This window comes from Xyrauchen texanus, chromosome 16, assembly GCF_025860055.1.
Source record: "Xyrauchen texanus isolate HMW12.3.18 chromosome 16, RBS_HiC_50CHRs, whole genome shotgun sequence".
Lineage (NCBI taxonomy): Eukaryota > Metazoa > Chordata > Actinopteri > Cypriniformes > Catostomidae > Xyrauchen > Xyrauchen texanus.
In genome coordinates this window covers 13,911,665-13,930,601 of record NC_068291.1, presented here as the reverse complement: position 1 = coordinate 13,930,601, position 18,937 = coordinate 13,911,665, and the positions used below count along the sequence as shown (strand labels likewise).

The 18,937-nt window shown below is 38.1% G+C and overlaps 1 protein-coding gene across 4 annotated transcripts in view; it reads left to right on the top strand.

Moving 5' to 3' along the window:
- The first annotated feature begins 2,764 nt into the window (after window positions 1-2,764).
- LOC127657359 (echinoderm microtubule-associated protein-like 5) overlaps window positions 2,765-18,937 on the top strand; it is a 167,683-nt gene continuing 151,510 nt past the window's right edge. For all 4 annotated transcript variants that reach the window (XM_052146108.1, XM_052146105.1, XM_052146106.1 and 1 more), the window contains exon 1: window positions 2,765-2,961. In XM_052146108.1, coding sequence (XP_052002068.1) covers window positions 2,765-2,961 — 197 coding nt within the window. The remainder of the gene's footprint in view (window positions 2,962-18,937) is intronic.

The following is an 18,937-nucleotide window of genomic DNA, read 5'->3' as shown; positions in this document are numbered from 1 at the left end:
TTTTATCCTTCATTATGCTACCAAATAGAAAGAGAAAAAAAAAACACTTCACCTACTAAAGTCTCTATGAATATTTTCTTTTGATGCTTTTCTATACTCCTAATGTATAGACATGTGTATACACTAGTGGCAAAATGTTTGGAATAATGTACAGATTTTGCTCTTATGGAAACAAATTGGTACTTTTGTTCACCAAAGTGGCATCCAACTGATCACAATGTATAGTCAGGATATTAATAACATGAAAAAATGATATTACAATTAAAAAAATAAATAATTGTAAATCAGAATTACTTAAACTACTTCAACGAGTTCTCATCCAAAAATCATCCACGTGCAGCAATGACATATTTGTAGATCCTTGACGTTCTAGCTGTCAGTTTGTCCAGATACTCAGGTGACATTTCACCCCACACTTCCTGTAGCTCTTGCCATTGATGTGACTGTCTTATCGGGGACTTCTCACACACCTTACAGTCTAGCTGATCCCACAAAAGCTCAATGGGGTTAAGATCCATAAAACTCTTTTCCAAATATCTGTTGTCCAATGTCTGTGTTTCTTTGCCCTCTCAAACCTTTTCTTTTTGTTTTTCTGTTTCAAAAGTGTCTTTTTCTTTGCGTTTCTTCTCATAAGATCTCCTGAGTCTTCTCTTTACTGTTGTACATGAAACTGGTGTTGAGCGGGTAGAATTCAATGAAGCTGTCAGCTGAGGACATGTGAGGCGTCTATTTCTCAAACTAGAGACTCTGATGAACTTATCCTCTTGTTTAGTTGTACATCTGACCTTCCACATCTCTTTCTGTCCTTGTTAGAGACAGTTTTCCTTTGTCTTTGAAGACTGTAGTGTACACCTGTGTATGAAATCTTCAGTTTTTCTTCGGTTATTTCAAGCATTGTATATCCTTCATTCCTCAAAACAATGATTGACTGATGAGTTTCTAGAGAAAGTGGTTTATTTATTTTTTTGCCATTTTAAACCTAATATTGACCTTAAGACATGCCAGTCTATTGCATACTGTGGCAACTCAAAAATAAACACACAGACAATGTTAAGCTTCATTTAATGAACCAAATATCTTTCACTTGTTTTTGATATAATGGCAAGTGACTTTCTAGTATCAAATTAGCAATTTAGCATGATTGGTCAAGGATGAGGTGTTGGAGTGATGGCTGCTGGAAATGGGGCCTGTAGATTTGATCAAAAAATTACTTTTTCGAAATAGTGATGGTGCTGTTTTTTATATCAGTAAAAAAAAGTGAAAGTGGAGATTTATGATACAAATAATTACCTGTTTCTCAACAACACCTATCATATCGCTTCTGAAGACATGGATTTAACATCTGGAGTCTTTTGGATTACTTTTATGCTCCCGTTGTGATTTCTGGAGCTTTAAAGTTCTGATCACCATTTCCTTATTTTTTATGGACCAACAGAGCAGAAATATTATTCTTAAAATCTCCATTTGTGTTCTGCAGAAGAAAGAAAATCTTACACATCTGGAATGGTATGAGGGTGAGTGAATGATGAGAGAATTTTCATTTTGGGGTGAACTACCCCTTTAATGTATTTTTAAGCCAAATAAGTTCAAGGATCTCACAATTATTCTTTTACTTAATGTATCGCTCTAAGTTGACCTCGTGATTTTTTGTGTTGTACACATTAATGCAAATTACTGTTATAAATATGTACGTTTCTGAGTAGAAGCTATTTGTTTTTCAAACTTTATGGCTGGTGAGACTTACAATGCAGGAGTGAAAGTCTAGGGACCATAACTTCAAAAAACTTGGGTGTGGGCTCTTTTGACTTGCCCCAGTGTGTATCCACCCAGAACTCCCTAGCAACTGCATAGAAACGTACTTAAAAATACTTCTTAGCAATGGCAGAGACTCACCCAAATAACAACAGTGAGTTTTCCACTCACATTTTCTTAAGAACATGTATCTACCCCAATTGTCTTTAGATAAAAGCATAGATAAACATTAAAATCATGTAAGAAAACATAATTTTTTCCATTAGAAGACTGTCTTCCAACATTTATTTAATACATTGTAGGCCTTTGTTGTCATCCGAGATTATGCTTAGGGTTAAAAAAATAAAATATTTTTTAATAGAAACGTTTAAATATATAAACGCACACAAACTCAAATATTACTCATGAAGGGCAGTTAAAGTGTTTGCAACTATTTTAAAGTTTACCACTTTGACAGAGTAAAACTGATGTAAAAGGCCTACAACCAAAGCAATTGTTTCTGAGGTAAATTAACCATACATCATTAAGACCTACAATGCCATCCTTCTCCCGTTTGCCATTGGTCCACACATTTTCATTCAAGTGACTCTGAAGACGTGATTGGCCAGACTTTCCGTCCATCACCACCGCCGCTAATGATTGGCCAGTTACTGGTAACTAATGCGAAAAATCCGTGTTCTCAGGTTTTGACATGTCACTAGAGCAAAGCCACCCGTCCGACCAAAAGTAGGTAGTAGCTTCATGCATCGCACATGTCACAAGTAGTGTACGCCAGACTCAACGGCGATATACAGCGCCCGAACAAAGAGTATTTGAACTAGCATCATGCAAACAGCCTAAAGTTGTGCACTTCACGTGAACAGAAATATGTCATCGACCCGTTTGTCAATGGTCGGACGAAGCTGCAGCGCTGACAGCGGACTGAGCGGATAAACGGGACTGAGTGACGGCTCGTCGCGGCGGTGAATGAAGACGCACCCGCCGCTCGCTTTGAAGCAAAACACGTCCGAACATGGCTGACAGAACAGCTCCGAACTGTCATCTGCGACTGGAGTGGGTTTACGGCTACCGGGGCCACCAGTGCCGCAACAACCTGTACTATACGGCCGCCAAGGAGATCGTCTACTTCGTCGCCGGCGTCGGAGTTGTGTACAACACACGGGAACACAAGCAGAAATTTTATTTGGGACACAACGATGACATAATCAGGTGGGCACATTCACATAAATGCATTTCAAAATATTCCAGTCATTTGCAGCGGGAAAAAGAGGTGTTTTGTTCAACAAATGCACACAAAGTATCACACTAATAGTATACTTCAATGGTCTTCAATGTGTTAATGCATTCAAGCCAGAGTCAGCCTACTTATGTAAGATGTTGATGTTGTTTATTTAATCGTTAGATCAAAAAAGTGGAGAAATGGAGGTGGAAATTGCTCCGCTGAGGCGCTGTCCAGCACGCCAGGGCGCTGAAGGTGATCTCCGTCACGCTAAGAGATCGGCCGATCACCGTCAGAGGCTGGCGTGCTGGACAGCGCCTCAGCGGAGCAACTTAAGGAAACGCGTTCTTGCGTTCCGTCTGCGCTATTTTTTTAACGGTTGGTTTATGTATACACATGCGTTACGCCGTGTTTTTTTTTTTTAAAGTGTAACACTGAGCGTGTTTAAAGTGGACGTTCCTTGTTACATGACACTGCGTTTAAAAAACGCGGAACAAAATCAGTACGGCGCATCTGTCAACGATGTGCCTCTGCGGAAAAAACGCGTTCGGTGTGAACAGTTCAACTTTGAACAACGCGTCGGGAGAGTGTTGCGCTCCATTCCGTTGCGTTCCGTCTAGCTGTTTTTGAACGCAAGAAACGTGTAAAGCTGTAACTACTCGGCAGCTTCAGCCCTAGACGTGCCTATGATGGGTTATTGTTATCTTAAATTCTGAAATATAAAGAATAACCAAAACGTTTACATATAGGCTTAATGTTGACTTTTACCAACAAAAAAATATACAGTGTTTTTGAGCACATTCGTAACATTTTGCGTTATTGAGATGTAAAAATGGGTTATAAATGCACACTAACTGAAATTGAGTCATCTAATGTAAGAGGTTAGGAGAACGATAGGTGAATGTTAGGAGAACGTTAGTATGACGTACGGTGAACGTTCTCCAAACCTACAGGCAAGGGTGTAGATTTGGCTAGAACATTGGAGGGGTTACATTGTGAAAAATGTACATGTTTCCATTGATCTTTGTATAAATATTGAGGGGATTGTACTTGCTTGATTTGAACGAACCAAAAAAGAACGTTCCCAGAACGTTAGGAGAACCAAACATTGTTAGCTGGTATAACCCCCAGATAAAGTAAATACTTAAGAAATATCATATTTAATATAATTTATCTACAAAAAATAGTCCCCAGCCATGAATTTGGTTAAATTAATCAATTTATTTGAGTTAAATCGTCGCTTAGATAACATTCGTTCAGAGTTTATCGTTATTAACTAAATTGCTTTGCTTTAATGTTTCTGGAAATTTATAATGGCACAAAGTGTAATCCAAGATCTTCACCACAAGACCTGTTTAGCTGGATAGTTTAGCTTTAATTCATTGTCCTATATAATACTAACCAGCAACCTCAATCTTAACAGTCATAAAATGACCTCTATGTCAGGTTATGCTTTTGATATAAGCTCTCTTAAATTATATTTGATGGTCAAGCAAGGTGTTGACCTGTATTCATGTGCATATGAAGGTGTTTCTAGCTGATGGTGAAGACATCATATCAGCAGCATGTCATATGATCATCAAGGTTAAGGCATCCTACAGGAGTCTGTGTGTATGTGTTGTGTGTACATAGGTGTGTGGTGTTATAGTGAGAGCTGGAGATGGTGGTGCTCTGCCTCGCCGCCGGTCATCTGCTTCAATTCTCTATTATTAATTAGGCAACAGAAAAACTGACCTTGGATACCTTGCATTTGTGTCAGTGTGTGAATGGGTTTGTGAAGGCTCGGATGTGTGCATGCGCTGCTATTCCATGTCATCTGTGCACAAAGCATTGCAATGATAGGAATTTTGATGTTCTTTAAATGCTTCATTTTTTTTGATGTAATGGCTGTATATGCAAAATTTGCATTTATCTGTGCATAGTAATTTTGATTAATTCTACAGTATCATACAGTTACTACCACCCAGTATGTCCCAGGTGTGTGTTTGTGTGTCAAATGTCTCATAGGGACCCATTCATCTCCAGTTACAGTAGAATGTGACCTATTGCGTGACTTTCTGGGAGAGCCATTATATGCCGTTCATGCATGTCAGATGCGCCCGTATGCCAGCAGTGCCCTATTATCAAGTTATCAGCACAAGTATCTAAATACATAGAAAGGTCATGAGTGATTCATATGCTTAGACAATATTCCAATCTATTCTGAGTATATGTGTGCTGAGAAAATATCAATGTATCCATTCATACACTGTATTCCTGTAACAAGACTCTAATGATGCCATATCAGAATGCAATATGCCTATATGACATCCAAAATGCAGATTAGTTCATGTCATGTTTATCTGCTTCTAAGTGAATACATCCACCTTTTGTACCAGGTCAAATACTGGTGTTTCTCCTGTATTGGTTGCCCTGAGTTGCTGCTAGCATAACATTGTTAGCTGGTGGTGGAGTTGGTTTGTATCCTGTGTTATTTGCCCTTGAGTAGAATGCTCAGTGGGAGGTAGAGGATGGGCCCAGGGCTGAGCTACAGATGTTGAACAGCAGCTTGTGTGGAAGAGAGAGAGAGAGAGAGAGAGAGAGAGAGAGAGAGAGAGAGAGAGACACCCTCTTATCCCTAACAGACGTGATTGTTATCGTACGGTGAGTTGGTCCCGTCCACTCATGTTGCGTTGAGCATTGCTGATATCTGTCCTCTATTCACATTAACATTACGTCAAAACACTCCCTCAGGTAAGCACATGAAATATTGAGTTTTGACTAGTTATTAGTGTTTCTCCACATTTAAAGCCACTGAATAAAAATTATTTAAAGCAACAGTCAACTCAGAATAATTTGTACAAGATGGCAAAATCACAAGATATCGTATAAGTTGAATTTTATTTCCATAGAGACCAACCAATCGGCAAACAGTATTTCAAATGGGTCCAATACAGGCATCACATTTTAGCTAGCCTCCTACCTAACACTTTATTTTAAAGGGAAAGTTCACCCAAAAATGTAAATTCTCTTATCATTTTCTCACCCTAATGCCATCCCAGATGTGTATGACTTTCTATCTTCTGCAGATCACAAATTAAGCTTTTTAGAAGAATATTTCATCTCTGTCAGTCCTCACAATGCAAATGAATGGGTGCCAAAAATTTGACGTATCAAAAATCACATAAAGGCAACATAAAAGTAATCCATATGACTCCAGTGGCTAAATCTACATCTTCTTAAGTGATATGATAGGTGTGGGTGAGAAACAGATCAATGTTAAAGTCCATTTTTGCTAGAAATTCTTCTCCCTGCCCAGTAGGGGGCGTTTGCTGGAAGAATGTGAATCACAAGAAGAAGAATGTGAAAGTTAAAGTGGAGATTGACTGAGCATTGTGCAGAATTTATAGTAAAAATAGACTTAAATATTGATCTGTTTCTCACCCACATCTATCATAACACTTCTAAAGACATTGATTTAAAACACTGGAGTCACATGGTTTACCTTTATGATTCCTTTATGTGATTTTTGGAGCTTCCAAAATTTGACACCCATTCACTTGCATTGTCTGGACAGAGCTGAGAAATTCTTCTAAAAATGTTGTATTTCTGTAATGCTGAAGAAAGAAAGTCAAACACATCTGGGATGGGAAAGTGTATTTATTTATAAATAGAACATTCATAAATGATAATGACATTTTGTGTTGTTGAACAATTCCTTGAAGAAAGGAAAGACAAACTTTATTTATGCCAACAGCCTTAATGCTTCCCTTGTCTTATTTCAAACCACAATGTTTTCGTCCTTCCTACACAAAAGTTATTTTCCTACTAAAATCACGGTTAGGTTTAGGATTTGGGTTAGGGATTACATTTAGGAAAAATCTTAATAATATGGTTTGTTGGTTTATTTATTTTCTCTATTGGATTAAAAGTCATACATTTTTGTACAAGCCAACTCGATTTAGTACTCGCTATCTTGTACTATTATTATGATTAACTACTTACTCATGAATCTGGGTTGGGATAGTTGATCCAAAATGAAAATTCTGTCATCATTTACTCACACTCATACCCTCAGTTCCAAGTCTGTTTGCACTGAATTTTTTTTTGTGGTGAAGTAAATATAGCTATACCTGTACATTGAATAAATTTAAGCTGAACTTGAAAATATTAAGTAAATTAAACATTTATACTCAATTCAAGCATGTAAAAAATGAATGATCTAGCTATTAAGTAAATATTATTTTTTATTATTTGTTATCTTTACAATGCATCATCATGTATTAATCCTAAAGTAGAAAACCTTGTCATATATGTTAGGTAATTTGAGTACATTTCATTGTTAAATAAAATAAGTACCTTTTACTTAACTTTTCAAAGCTGGCATTCCCAGCATGCACCAGGCTTGAATAATTAATTAACTTGTATGGTTTCACTGTTTGCAAGTTTATTTACACCATTTTTATTGTTGACTTTTTTGTCATGTTTGGTAACTTCTTGATTTGTGACATATGAAGTTAATTTTCTGCTCAAAATGTACCGTTCATGATAAAAAAAAAGTTTGTTTATTGTTACCATCATCGGGAATTGTACACCATGCGTTGAGGTCTGTGTGCGCAGCATTGTGTCTTGATACTTTTGTCAGTAATACAAGGTGCTGTTGTTTAATAGATCACATAGTTTACCTGTAGAAGGCTGCTGTATGTCATGTTGTATATGATTAAACATTTGTTTAGAAGTAAAGTTCAAAATGTGAAATGTTTCTATAAAATGTTCATTTGAATTTTACTATGTTTATTTAAGTAACATGTACTTCAGATTTGGAAGTGAAAGTTACTGTATTAACTGAAATGTTTATGTTTAATGTACCTACTTTAATGAATATTTTGTCATGACGTAGATTTCACTTTTTATTTATTTTATACCATTAAAATTTACTTCGAAAAACTGTGCAAAATCTTGCAACTAGTAAGTAAATCTTGCTAGTCATTTTTTTCAGTGTACTGTTGATACACTGTGTACATGCTTCCAAATCGGGACCCTATCCACTCATTGTAGGGTATCGCAAATTAAATGCAGTAAAGAATGACGAATGAATGATAGTAAAAATGAAATGTGTAACGTGCATGTCACGATAACTGTAACAGGATGATTGACAGGTTGGTATGTGGAGACATGATACACGTAACAATGCGACAGAAGGGTCTTTTGTTTCTAGGTACAATTTAATGATGTAATAGTATGTCCCAATACTTGCACACATTTTTTATACATACTAAAAAGTAGTCACTTTTCCATTTAAAAACAGTGCACAATTTAAGAGCATAGTCTAAGTAGGCGAATTGGGACATAGCATTGGAATATTGTCATATGGACCACTTTTATGACATTTTAATGGTGCTATTTTGTTGTCATTTTTTGAACTCTTCAGCCCCAGTCCCCATTCACCTTCACTGTATGAAAAGAGCAGCCAGTATATTCTGCAAAATAACTCTTTTGTGTTCCACAGAAAAACAAAAAGTTATACAGGTTTGCAACAACATGAGGGTGAGTAAATTATAACATAATTTTTATTTATGAACAAGCAATTCCTTCAGCACAATAACCCGAGAAATGTAAATCCTTGATTTCAAAATAGCACATATTATTATAGATTATGTTAAAATTTTTGTTTTTAGCCTCAAAATGGCTGTGCGTGAGCATGCACAAGTTTCATGTACAGGTGGATGCTGGTCACGCTCTTGAGGCTCCGTGCCCTCAGACATCTGCTTGTTTACTACAGGTGTTAAAAAAAATGTAGGGGTGGATATCGATTGGAGATGTCAGCAACAAATGGCCAGGGTGACTATAAAAGATGGTAAAATGTCTGGTTCTATTCATCTTCCTGTCTATCAAATTCCTGTCTATTATGTGGATTTCCTTGCTGTGTTTTTGGCATAGCATGTCCCTTTAAAAAGTTATATATATAAGTTTATATTTCCCCAAGAAACTGAAAATCCTGTTGTTCTAAACTCTTTTGTCTTTCTTCTGTGGAACACTAAAGTAGGTGTTAGGTAGAATGTTTGCCTCAGTCACCATTAAAGATGCAATTACAGTGAATGGTGAATGAGAATAAAATTCTGACATGCTAACATCTTTTGTTGTTCTACAGAAGAGAAAAGGTCATACAGGTTTGTAACAACATGAGAGTGAGAAAATGATGACAGGATTTTATCCCTTTTAAGAGAAGAATTGTATTGTGTTGTTTTTTGCATGGAATATTTGGGAGGATGAATATCATGAAAAAGATTCTTTCCTTATAAAGGCGAGGATTAGGTGACTTCAGCAACCTTAGCGTGATGTTTGGTGTGTTGCCAGCATACACGTACAGTATGTGTGTGTGTGACTGACTGACATGATTGCTCATTCGCAGGGGGAGGGGTTGGACATTGTGCCTGCTTTAAATCACGTGATCTAATCATATGGAGGCTCTCTCTCTCTGTGCCATGTGTGGTGCTCAGGTCCATCTCTAAGCCATGTGCACTCGCATGCACTCATTTCTAACATAATCCTTAATCTGCGCTGCCTCCTGATGCTCTTACTATCAATGGGTCTGATTGTTTCTGTGTGTGTATCAGTGTGTAAATTTGTGCGTGTGGTCGGAGTTTACAGTTTTAGCACAGATCCTGTGCGTAAATTGCACGAATGCCAGTCAAGTGTTTGTGTTACATTACTTTAGTTGCCAGCAAGATTAAATGTATGTATTTATACCTTCTTTATAAGCCTCTCTGGGTCGCTCGGCTTGTTAGTTTTATTAAAGGCCTTGGCAGCTCTCCACCTAACGTGATTGAACAATCGCTTTGTTGGCTTACAGGGTAAGTCCTGCCCTGGAGAGTCACTACGCTTTGCAACACAGTTGTAAAATTATGTTTCTCTTATAGTAGGGATGGTCAAATGCAGGAGACCGATCTTCAAATATCCTTATGGATATGACTATTTTATATCTTCTGATATTGTTGTTTTATCATGAGGATCAATCCTCACACAACAATATTATGAAACTAAGTGCTTTTAGTACTGTTTGCTAAGTCAAGCATCACTACTACTATTGTTCATTATTAAGATGGAGGCTTTAGAGGTTTTTCAAAACCCCTAACACTGAGGAATAAACTTGCATGTGTATGTCTTTCTGTACAGTCAACCCTCTATGGACATGTTGGAGAATGAATCGCCATTGGCTAGTAAATTTTTGTTTTTACTCGCCACACTTTTGACAACAAATAAATGTAATGCAACTGAAAACTAAAGTTATCTAAAAGTTAAACTAAAAAGATATTTAGAAAACAGAGAAGGGGGCATAATATTTATACACTCACCTAAAGGATTATTAGGAACACCATACTAATACTGTGTTTGACCCCCTTTTGCCTTCAGAACTGCCTTAATTCTATGTGGCATTGATTCAACAAGGTGCTGAAAGCATTCTTTAGAAATGTTGGCCCATATTGATAGGATAGCATCTTGCAGTTGATGGAGATTTGTGGGATGCACATCCAGGGCACGAAGCTCCCATTCCACCACATCCCAAAGATGCTCTATTGGGTTGAGATCTGGTGACTGTGGGGGCCATTTTAGTACAGTGAACTCATTGTCATGTTCAAGAAACCAATTTGAAATGATTCGAGCTTTGTGACATGCTGCATTATCCTGCTGGAAGTAGCCATCAGAGGATGGGTACATGGTGGCCATAAAGGGATGGACATGGTCAGAAACAATGCTCAGGTAGGCCGTGGCATTTAAACGATGCCCAATTGGCACTAAGGGGCCTAAAGTGTGCCAAGAAAACATCCCCCACACCATTACACCACCACCACCAGCCTGCACAGTGGTAACAAGGCATGATGGATCCATGTTCTCATTCTGTTTACGCCAAATTCTGACTCTACCATCTGAAATCGAGACTCATCAGACCAGGCAACATTTTTCCAGTCTTCAACTGTCCAATTTTGGTGAGCTCTTGCAAATTGTAGCCTCTTTTTCCTATTTGTAGTGGAGATGAGTGGTACCCGGTGGGGTCTTCTGCTGCTGTTGTAGCCCATCCGCCTCAAGGTTGTGCGTGTTGTGGCTTCACAAATGCTTTGCTGCATACCTCGGTTGTAACAAGTGGTTATTTCAGGCAAAGTTGCTCTTCTATCAGCTTGAATCAGTCGGCCCATTCTCCTCTGACCTCTAGCATCAACAAGGCATTTTCGCCCACAGGACTGCCGCATACTGGATGTTTTTCCCTTTTCACACCATTCTTTGTAAACCCTAGAAATGGTTGTGCGTGAAAATCCCAGTAACTGAGCAGATTGTGAAATACTCAGACCGCCCGCCTGGCACCAACAACCATGCCATGCTCAAAATTGCTTAAATCACCTTTCTTTCCCATTCTGACATTCAGTTTGGAGTTCAGGAGATTGTCTTGACCAGGACCACACCCCTAAATGCATTGAAGCAACTGCCATGTGATTGGTTGATTAGATAATTGCATTAATGAGAAATTGAACAGGTGTTCCTAATAATCCTTTAGGTGAGTGTATATATATATATATATATATATATATATATATATATATATATATATATATATAATATATATTTTTTCTTCTGAAGTCCACTATCATCTCTACAGTTTCAAGGGTGTTGTAACCGTACCAGACAGCCATCTGATCTACCTCACGTCTGTATGCAGACTCGTCACCATCGCAGATGAGGCAGATGACCTTGGTGTCATTTGCAAACTTCAGGAGCTTGGTATTGGACAAGTTGACAGAAGTCGTTTGTGGAGAGATAACATATCCCTGAGGACCACTAGTGCTAATAGTGAGGGTCCCGGATGTGAGTTTCCCCAGTCTCACTAGCTGCTGCCTATCAGCTGATTGGGGTGGGCATGGAGAGCTTGGTCAGTTTGGTTGAGAAAAAAATCTGTCATGATGTTATCGAAGGCTGAACTGAAGTCCACAAATAGGATCCTTGCATAAATCCCAGGTCTGTTAAGGTGTTGCAGGATATAATGCAGTCCCATATTGAGAGCATCACCCGCAGACCTGTTTGCAAACTGAAGGGGGTCCAGCAGGGGTCCAGTGATGTCCTTCAGGTAGGCCAAAACCAGTCTCTCAAATGACTTCATGACCACAGACATGAGAGCGACAGGTCTGTAGTCATTAAGTCCTGTGATTAAAATTTTTTTGGGGTCCGGAATGTTGGTGTTGCGTTTGAATTAGCAGGCAACTTCGCACTGTTTCAGTGATATATTAAAGATATGTGTGAAGATGGGGGGCCAGTTGGTCAGCGTAGACTTTCAGACAGGCAGGTGTGACACCATCTGGGCCTGAAGCTTTGTAGTCTTTTGTTTCCAAAAGACCCGGCACACAACCTCCTCGCAGATCATAAGTGCAGATTGAGTAGCAGGTTCCAGGTGTTGGTGTGTGTGTGACGTGAAGATCAAAGCAGGGGAGGGTTGTGAGATTGGGCTTTTCAAACCAGCAGTAAAACACATTCAGTTCATCAGCCATTAGTTGACTGTCTTCAGAGTGAGGGGGAGGTGTCTTATACTTGGTGATGCTTTTTAGGCCTTTCCACACAGATGCAGTATCTGTTTTTTCAGCTTTTCAGAGTAGCTTCTTTTAGCCACTCTGATTTCCTTAGTCAGTGTGTTCCTGGCCTGGTTGTACAATATTTGATCACAACATCTGTAAACATCCTCTTTGGCATGACAAAGCTGTCTGAGTTTTCCTGTAAACCATGGTTTATCGTTATTGAATTATAAAAATGTCCTAGTAGGGATGCACATATCCTCACAGAAACTGATATATGATATCACAGTATTTGTGAGCTCGTCCAGATCGGTTGCTGCAGCTTAAAAAACACTCCATTAGTCCAACTTTATATAGTCCTTAATACAGGCTTAGCTGATTTTAGTTTCTGTTTGTAGGTCGGTAGAAGATAAACCAGACAGTGATGAGAGAGTCCTAAAGTTGCACGTGGGACAGAGCGATATGCATCCTTTACAGTGGTATAGCAATTGTCCAGTATATGTCTGTCTCTTGTGGGGCATGTGATGTATTGTTTATATTTTGGCAGTACACGGATGAGGTTAGCTTTATTAAAACTTCCCAGCATAATAAATAGTGTGTTGTTGCTCCATTTCTGTGATATGATCAGCCAACTGTTGCAACATGTTCACTGTTCACGCATGCTTGTGGCAGGATATAAACACTCGCCAGAATGAACGAAGAAAACTCCCCCGGCGAGTAGAAAGGCTTAGAGTTGATGAAGAGCGCTTCTAAATTAGGACAGCACATCTTCTTCAATGCTGTTACATCTATACACCAACTTTCATTAGTGTAAAAGCATGTTCCACCACCTTTCGTTTCCCCTGATGATTCTGCAGTGCGATCTGCTCTGAACAGCTGGAAGCCGCTGGGATGGATGGGATCTGCTGAGATGAAAAGCGCTGTCTGGGATGCTTCATTCAGCCAGGTTTCCATGAAACACTGAGCAGCGGAGAAGAGACAAAGAAACAAAGAAAAGTCCTAATTTGTTGAAGTGAGCAGAAGCAGTTTGTCCATTTTGTTGGTGAGGGAGTGGACATTCGCCAGATAAATACTCGGCAACGGAGTCCTAAAGCCGCGTTGACGGAGTTTCACAAGCATGTCGGCTCGCTTCCCTCATGTGCGCCTTTTGGTTCACTTGTAGAACACTGCTGCACCTCCAACTAAGATGTCTAATAAAACCCAAAATTATCAGGTATGCTCTGCCGAATATTCAACAGTTCATCCCTGGTGAAACTGATCAGGAAAGACTGACAAAAAACATGACAAACTAATAATTTTACCCAATATAGTATGCAAGATTGAACATTTTATTTTCATATTTCTCTTTTGATCCATTGAATCACATTTTAGCTTGTGTACAAATGTTAAATTGAGCCTACACTTGCATCAAGGTTGTGCTTAGTAAGCACACTACATGTATGTTGACAAAATGAAATCATGAGTATTTGAGCCCATTAGAAAACGCTAATGCTGGCAGACAGGCGTCCTGTTTTTACTGGTTTGACACTGATTATAATGGCTTCTCCTTTACTAGCAATGGACCGACCCCTGGAGCAGGGAACCCCCCCACTCCCCAGCCTTTCATTCATTATCCTAAAGCTTCTTATCTGACACAGATAAGAACACACACCTCACAAAAATGAAAAAAAAAGAAAGAAAAAAAAACACTGTGCACAGAGAGGGCATTTACACCACCACACAAAAGACAGTGCTCTTGGACTGTGAGAGGTCTTTTAGAGTGGATGGAGGCGTCTTGAAAGGTATCAAAGCAACTCCTGTGTCCATTTGCCCATGATCCAAAGCAGAAGAGCTTTTATGATGTAACCAAACCACTCTGCATCTTTACAAGTCATCTTTACATGCCCATTTTATTAGAAATGTTCCACTCTATTGCTAAAAAGCCCACAATCCTGCTTTTTTGCTTATGGGAGTTCTTTGGCAGACTATATGTAAGATTGAATTTGCTCAATGAAGAGCTACAGCTGTGTTTATTAAAGGAGTAATTCACTCAAAAAATTATTCTGCCATTATTTTTTCACCCTTAAGTCATTCCAATCCCATATGCTGTTATTTGTAATTAAGAGATAGTTTACAGTCATCCGGTTGCCATTGCAAAATAAACCCCAACAGGGTGATAAAAGTTTATCTCATTGAAGTGGTTTATTTTGCGATTAAAAACCGGGTGATTGTACATTATCCTACTTATTAAATGGTTACTAACCAAAAAAATTTAAATGATAATTGAAATTATGTAATTATGTGAGAAGAAAGAAATCGCTGAACAGCCGAAATCTGTTTTATTTAGTAAAAAAAAATTACCATCTGACTCCTCATTATCCATCTTATTATTACCTGCTAGATAAACAAATAAATGCACATGAAACATTAATTTGAGTCATTTTGAAATAATTATATTAGCTTACTTGTAGAGATCTCGCATTGATCCTAGAGGTAGGAAAGATGACTCTCATGACTCAATTACCAAAATCTACCTCCCTAACCTAACCTAAACCTAACCAATATTGTAATTAAAAGCAAATGTGAGATGATAGAGCATTAACCTTAAAAACCTCATGTATTTTTTTAGTTAAATAATAATAAAAAAAAACACTGTTCCTACCCTAAATTCTACATGTAAATCTAACCAATAGTATCATAAAAACAAATGTTAGATGAAAAATGCAATAACTGAAGCACTCCATTTCGTGACGCCTCAATGACACTTTCGGTTTAAAGCCCCAGTCTTCCACATTTAAAGTCCAACCCTATATCAGGTGAGCTACTGCACAACTGAACCATGGTGGACTAAGCTTGTAATTGTTGTTTGTTATGTAATGCAATTGTAAAAATATATTGTCTTTCAAATCATGCTTTTCAATGTCATTAGATAATATTGTGTGGAAGATAAGTGTTTGTGAACTGTTAATCTGGTGTGTTACTTATGATTTGTTTGAAAGGGAATACAAATCATTGTTGTAGTGCATATAGCATATTTATTTCACCAGAAAACTGGTGCGATACTTAGAATCAAGTCATCAAGTCAGTCAATAGAAATGTAGTTATAGTAAAGTGATTCTATGAGACTATTCTATTTACATTCTAAAAATGTAAATGTGGTAGAAAAAAAAAAAAAAAAAAGTCAAATGAGACACATTAATACATAATGTTAAACAACATTTATTTGTATGGAAAATACTCTTAGGGAGGGTGATGTCTTACAGTTAATATGTACTTGGCCCAGCAAGATTGCATCATAATGAAAATGATAAAGGCATTCCATCTTCTGTGTAGTTAATACCAAAATGAACAGTTAAAACAGTTAGCAAAATCAGTAAAATCAAGTGTAAATTGTTTTGAGTATGAATATTGTCCTTTATGAAACATTTTGCACCACAGCAGGACACTATGGCTATTTTAACTACAGCCATTTGCTTTGTTCAAGAATAGATTAATCATTTTTAGAAATGTGATTGCAATTATCTTAATATGACCCTTTTGAAGAAGTTGTCCAATGTGTAGAGCTATTTGTGTGATCTATAATTACTGGATGTCATTGACACATTACAATTTCAGAAATCTTATAGGCCTACAGAAATCTATTTCTAAAGAGTTCTTTACATGCAAAATGAGCCCAATTCATAAGACAGCTTCATATGAAATTACCAAGCATGACTGCAAAAAAAAAAATCTTTCTTCATCTTCACACTACCATCAAGGGGGAATTAAAATTTCTAAAAGCCAGAGAAGCTATACAGCAAATGCGGCTCTTCGTAGATAGATCCATATGTATAGTGTATTTTAGCTCTTATATTAGCTCTTTTAGCTCCTTGTATTACAGGACCAAATTCTGTTGCATTAGGAAATACTGAGAGATTTCACTGCCAGGTCAAAGTTAAACCTTAAGCCTAATAATCAGTTGTGCACTAACAATTTTGCTTGTCATATCTCTCTTGGTCAATAGAATCATCACCAGGTTTTCCCATCTCCAAATTTCCAATTTAATCCATGTTTATTGAAGTGCTATTTAAATTTAATATATAATGGATCATAACTAACACAGAGCAGATAATGCAAATATTTGTGACACAAATTGTTTCTACTTGGACACTAAGGTTTGCCTATGCAAGCATGTGCTGAGCATGGACTGTTATTGGTTGTTGTGATCTAACTTGCTCTATTCACCTTCTGCGGCAGACATCTTAAGAATTTAGTCTTTGATCTTCTGGTCTAGCGTATTCTATATAGATTTCTGTGGTGATGTCTGTGGTATGCAGTGTGTAATTAGCTATCGAAGTGGATTTTCAGGTTATAGAGTTGTCAAAAGTTATCATGAGTTATCATGAGTATTTTAAAGTGTTCATGGGATGTCATAAAACTGGAAGCAGAGCGGGGAGATTTTAAAACAAGGGTACTTCATTCATAAATTAAGATCCTACCTTCATGCTGTGGACGCACTGATATACCTCTGTGCTCACGAACCTCTAAGAGACAACACAAAGTCATTAAAAATAGCTCTGTAAGACACCTCTGACCATCTTCTCCTGTCATTCACTCACAGCGTTATATTTCAGGTGAGTGGATTTGTTTTGAGTGTTAAACCCAAACGAGGGTAGGGGTGCAACTATATATTTACACACACACACACACACACACACACACACACACACACACACACACACACACACACACACACACACACACACACACACACACATGTTGTGTTTCCATGTTTTATGGGGACTTTCCATAGACATAATGGTTTTTATACTGTACAAACTTTATATTCTATCCCCTAAACCTAACCCTACCCCTAAACCTAACCCTCACAGAAAACTTTCTGCATTTTTACATTTTCAAAAAACATAATTTAGTATGATTTATAAGCTGTTTTCCTCATGGGGACCGACAAAATGTCCCCACAAGGTCAAAAATTTCGGGTTTTACTATCCTTATGGGGACATTTGGTCCCCACAAAGTGATAAATACACGCTCACACACACACACACACACACATATCGCAAGTGTAAATTTTTTTATATTGTGTTTTCATAACTGTTTTAATCACATTTAAGCCTCTTAAAAATGTGGGGTGACAAATACATTTAAAAAAGTACAAATGTAATTTCCTTTATGTAATAAACATGCATGTCAAATAAAACGAGCTGTCCTGTTTGAAATTTCATGTCATCTACCCATTTGAACACAGATTATTAACAAGCAGAGTTACACATATAACAATGAAATGCTTGTATCATGAAAATGTGCAGTGTGTCATAGCTGTCTGAATGTGATCTGCCAGGTCCAATTTACCTCCGCTGGTGTCAGAAAAATGAACATTTACAGTGACAGAAAAACACCACACTAGCATATTCACGTAGTAAAGGACTCACATCATCAACATCATACTTTCTGTGCTTCCACACGTAATCCATTTTGGTCGACTCTTCTCAGTAGATTCAATGCAAACAGGAAGTTAGATGACAAAATTCGGAAAAGCAGTGGACTGAAAGGTGCAGAACTGAATAAGGTGAATAGAAACCAAGGCAAGCTAGATAAATTGTGACTTTTGGAAATGTGCTAATCCTCTTTGTACTGCTAATCCACAACCAGGGCAGGCAAGGTGACTGCTACAGTACAGTGACTGCTGTGACCTGATTTGGACAATGTCCAGAATGTGCATGAGTGTGTTTGTGGGTTCGGGTGGCATGGATTTGACACAGTGAACCCAAAAGAGCCGTGCAATCCTGACATCACAGACCTACAATAAAGATAAACTGAGCTGATTGGAAAACACAAACAATAAAATGAGAAATAGTTGAATGAAAAATTATGACCAACCTAATCATCATACTCAATATGTTCAACCATATGTATTTCAAATATATTTTTGAAACTCATATGTGCCGTAGTCAGAGAAGACCCCACATTTAAAGGAATATTCATCATTTACTTATGGCGTTCCAAACCGGTATGATTATCTTTCTTTCATAAAACACATTAGAAGGTGGGCCTGGGTAGCTCAGTGAGTATTGATGCTGCTGACTACCACCCCTGGAGTCGCAAGTTCGAATCCAGGGCATTCTGAGTGAATTCAGCCAGGTCTCCTAAGCAACCAAATTGGTCTGTTTGCTTGGGAGGGTAGAGTCACATGGGGTAACCTCCTCGTGGTTGCTACAATATGTGGTTTTCGCTCTCGGTGGTGCATGCGGTGAGTTGTACGTGGATGCCACAGAGAATAGCATGGGCCTCCACACGCGCTACGTCTCTGCGCTAACGCGCTAAACAAGCCACGTGATAAGATACGCGGATTGACGGTCTCAGACGTGGAGGCAACTGTGATTCGTCCTTCACCACCCAGATTGAGGCGAGTCACTATGCCACCATGACTTAGAGCGCATTGGGAATTGGG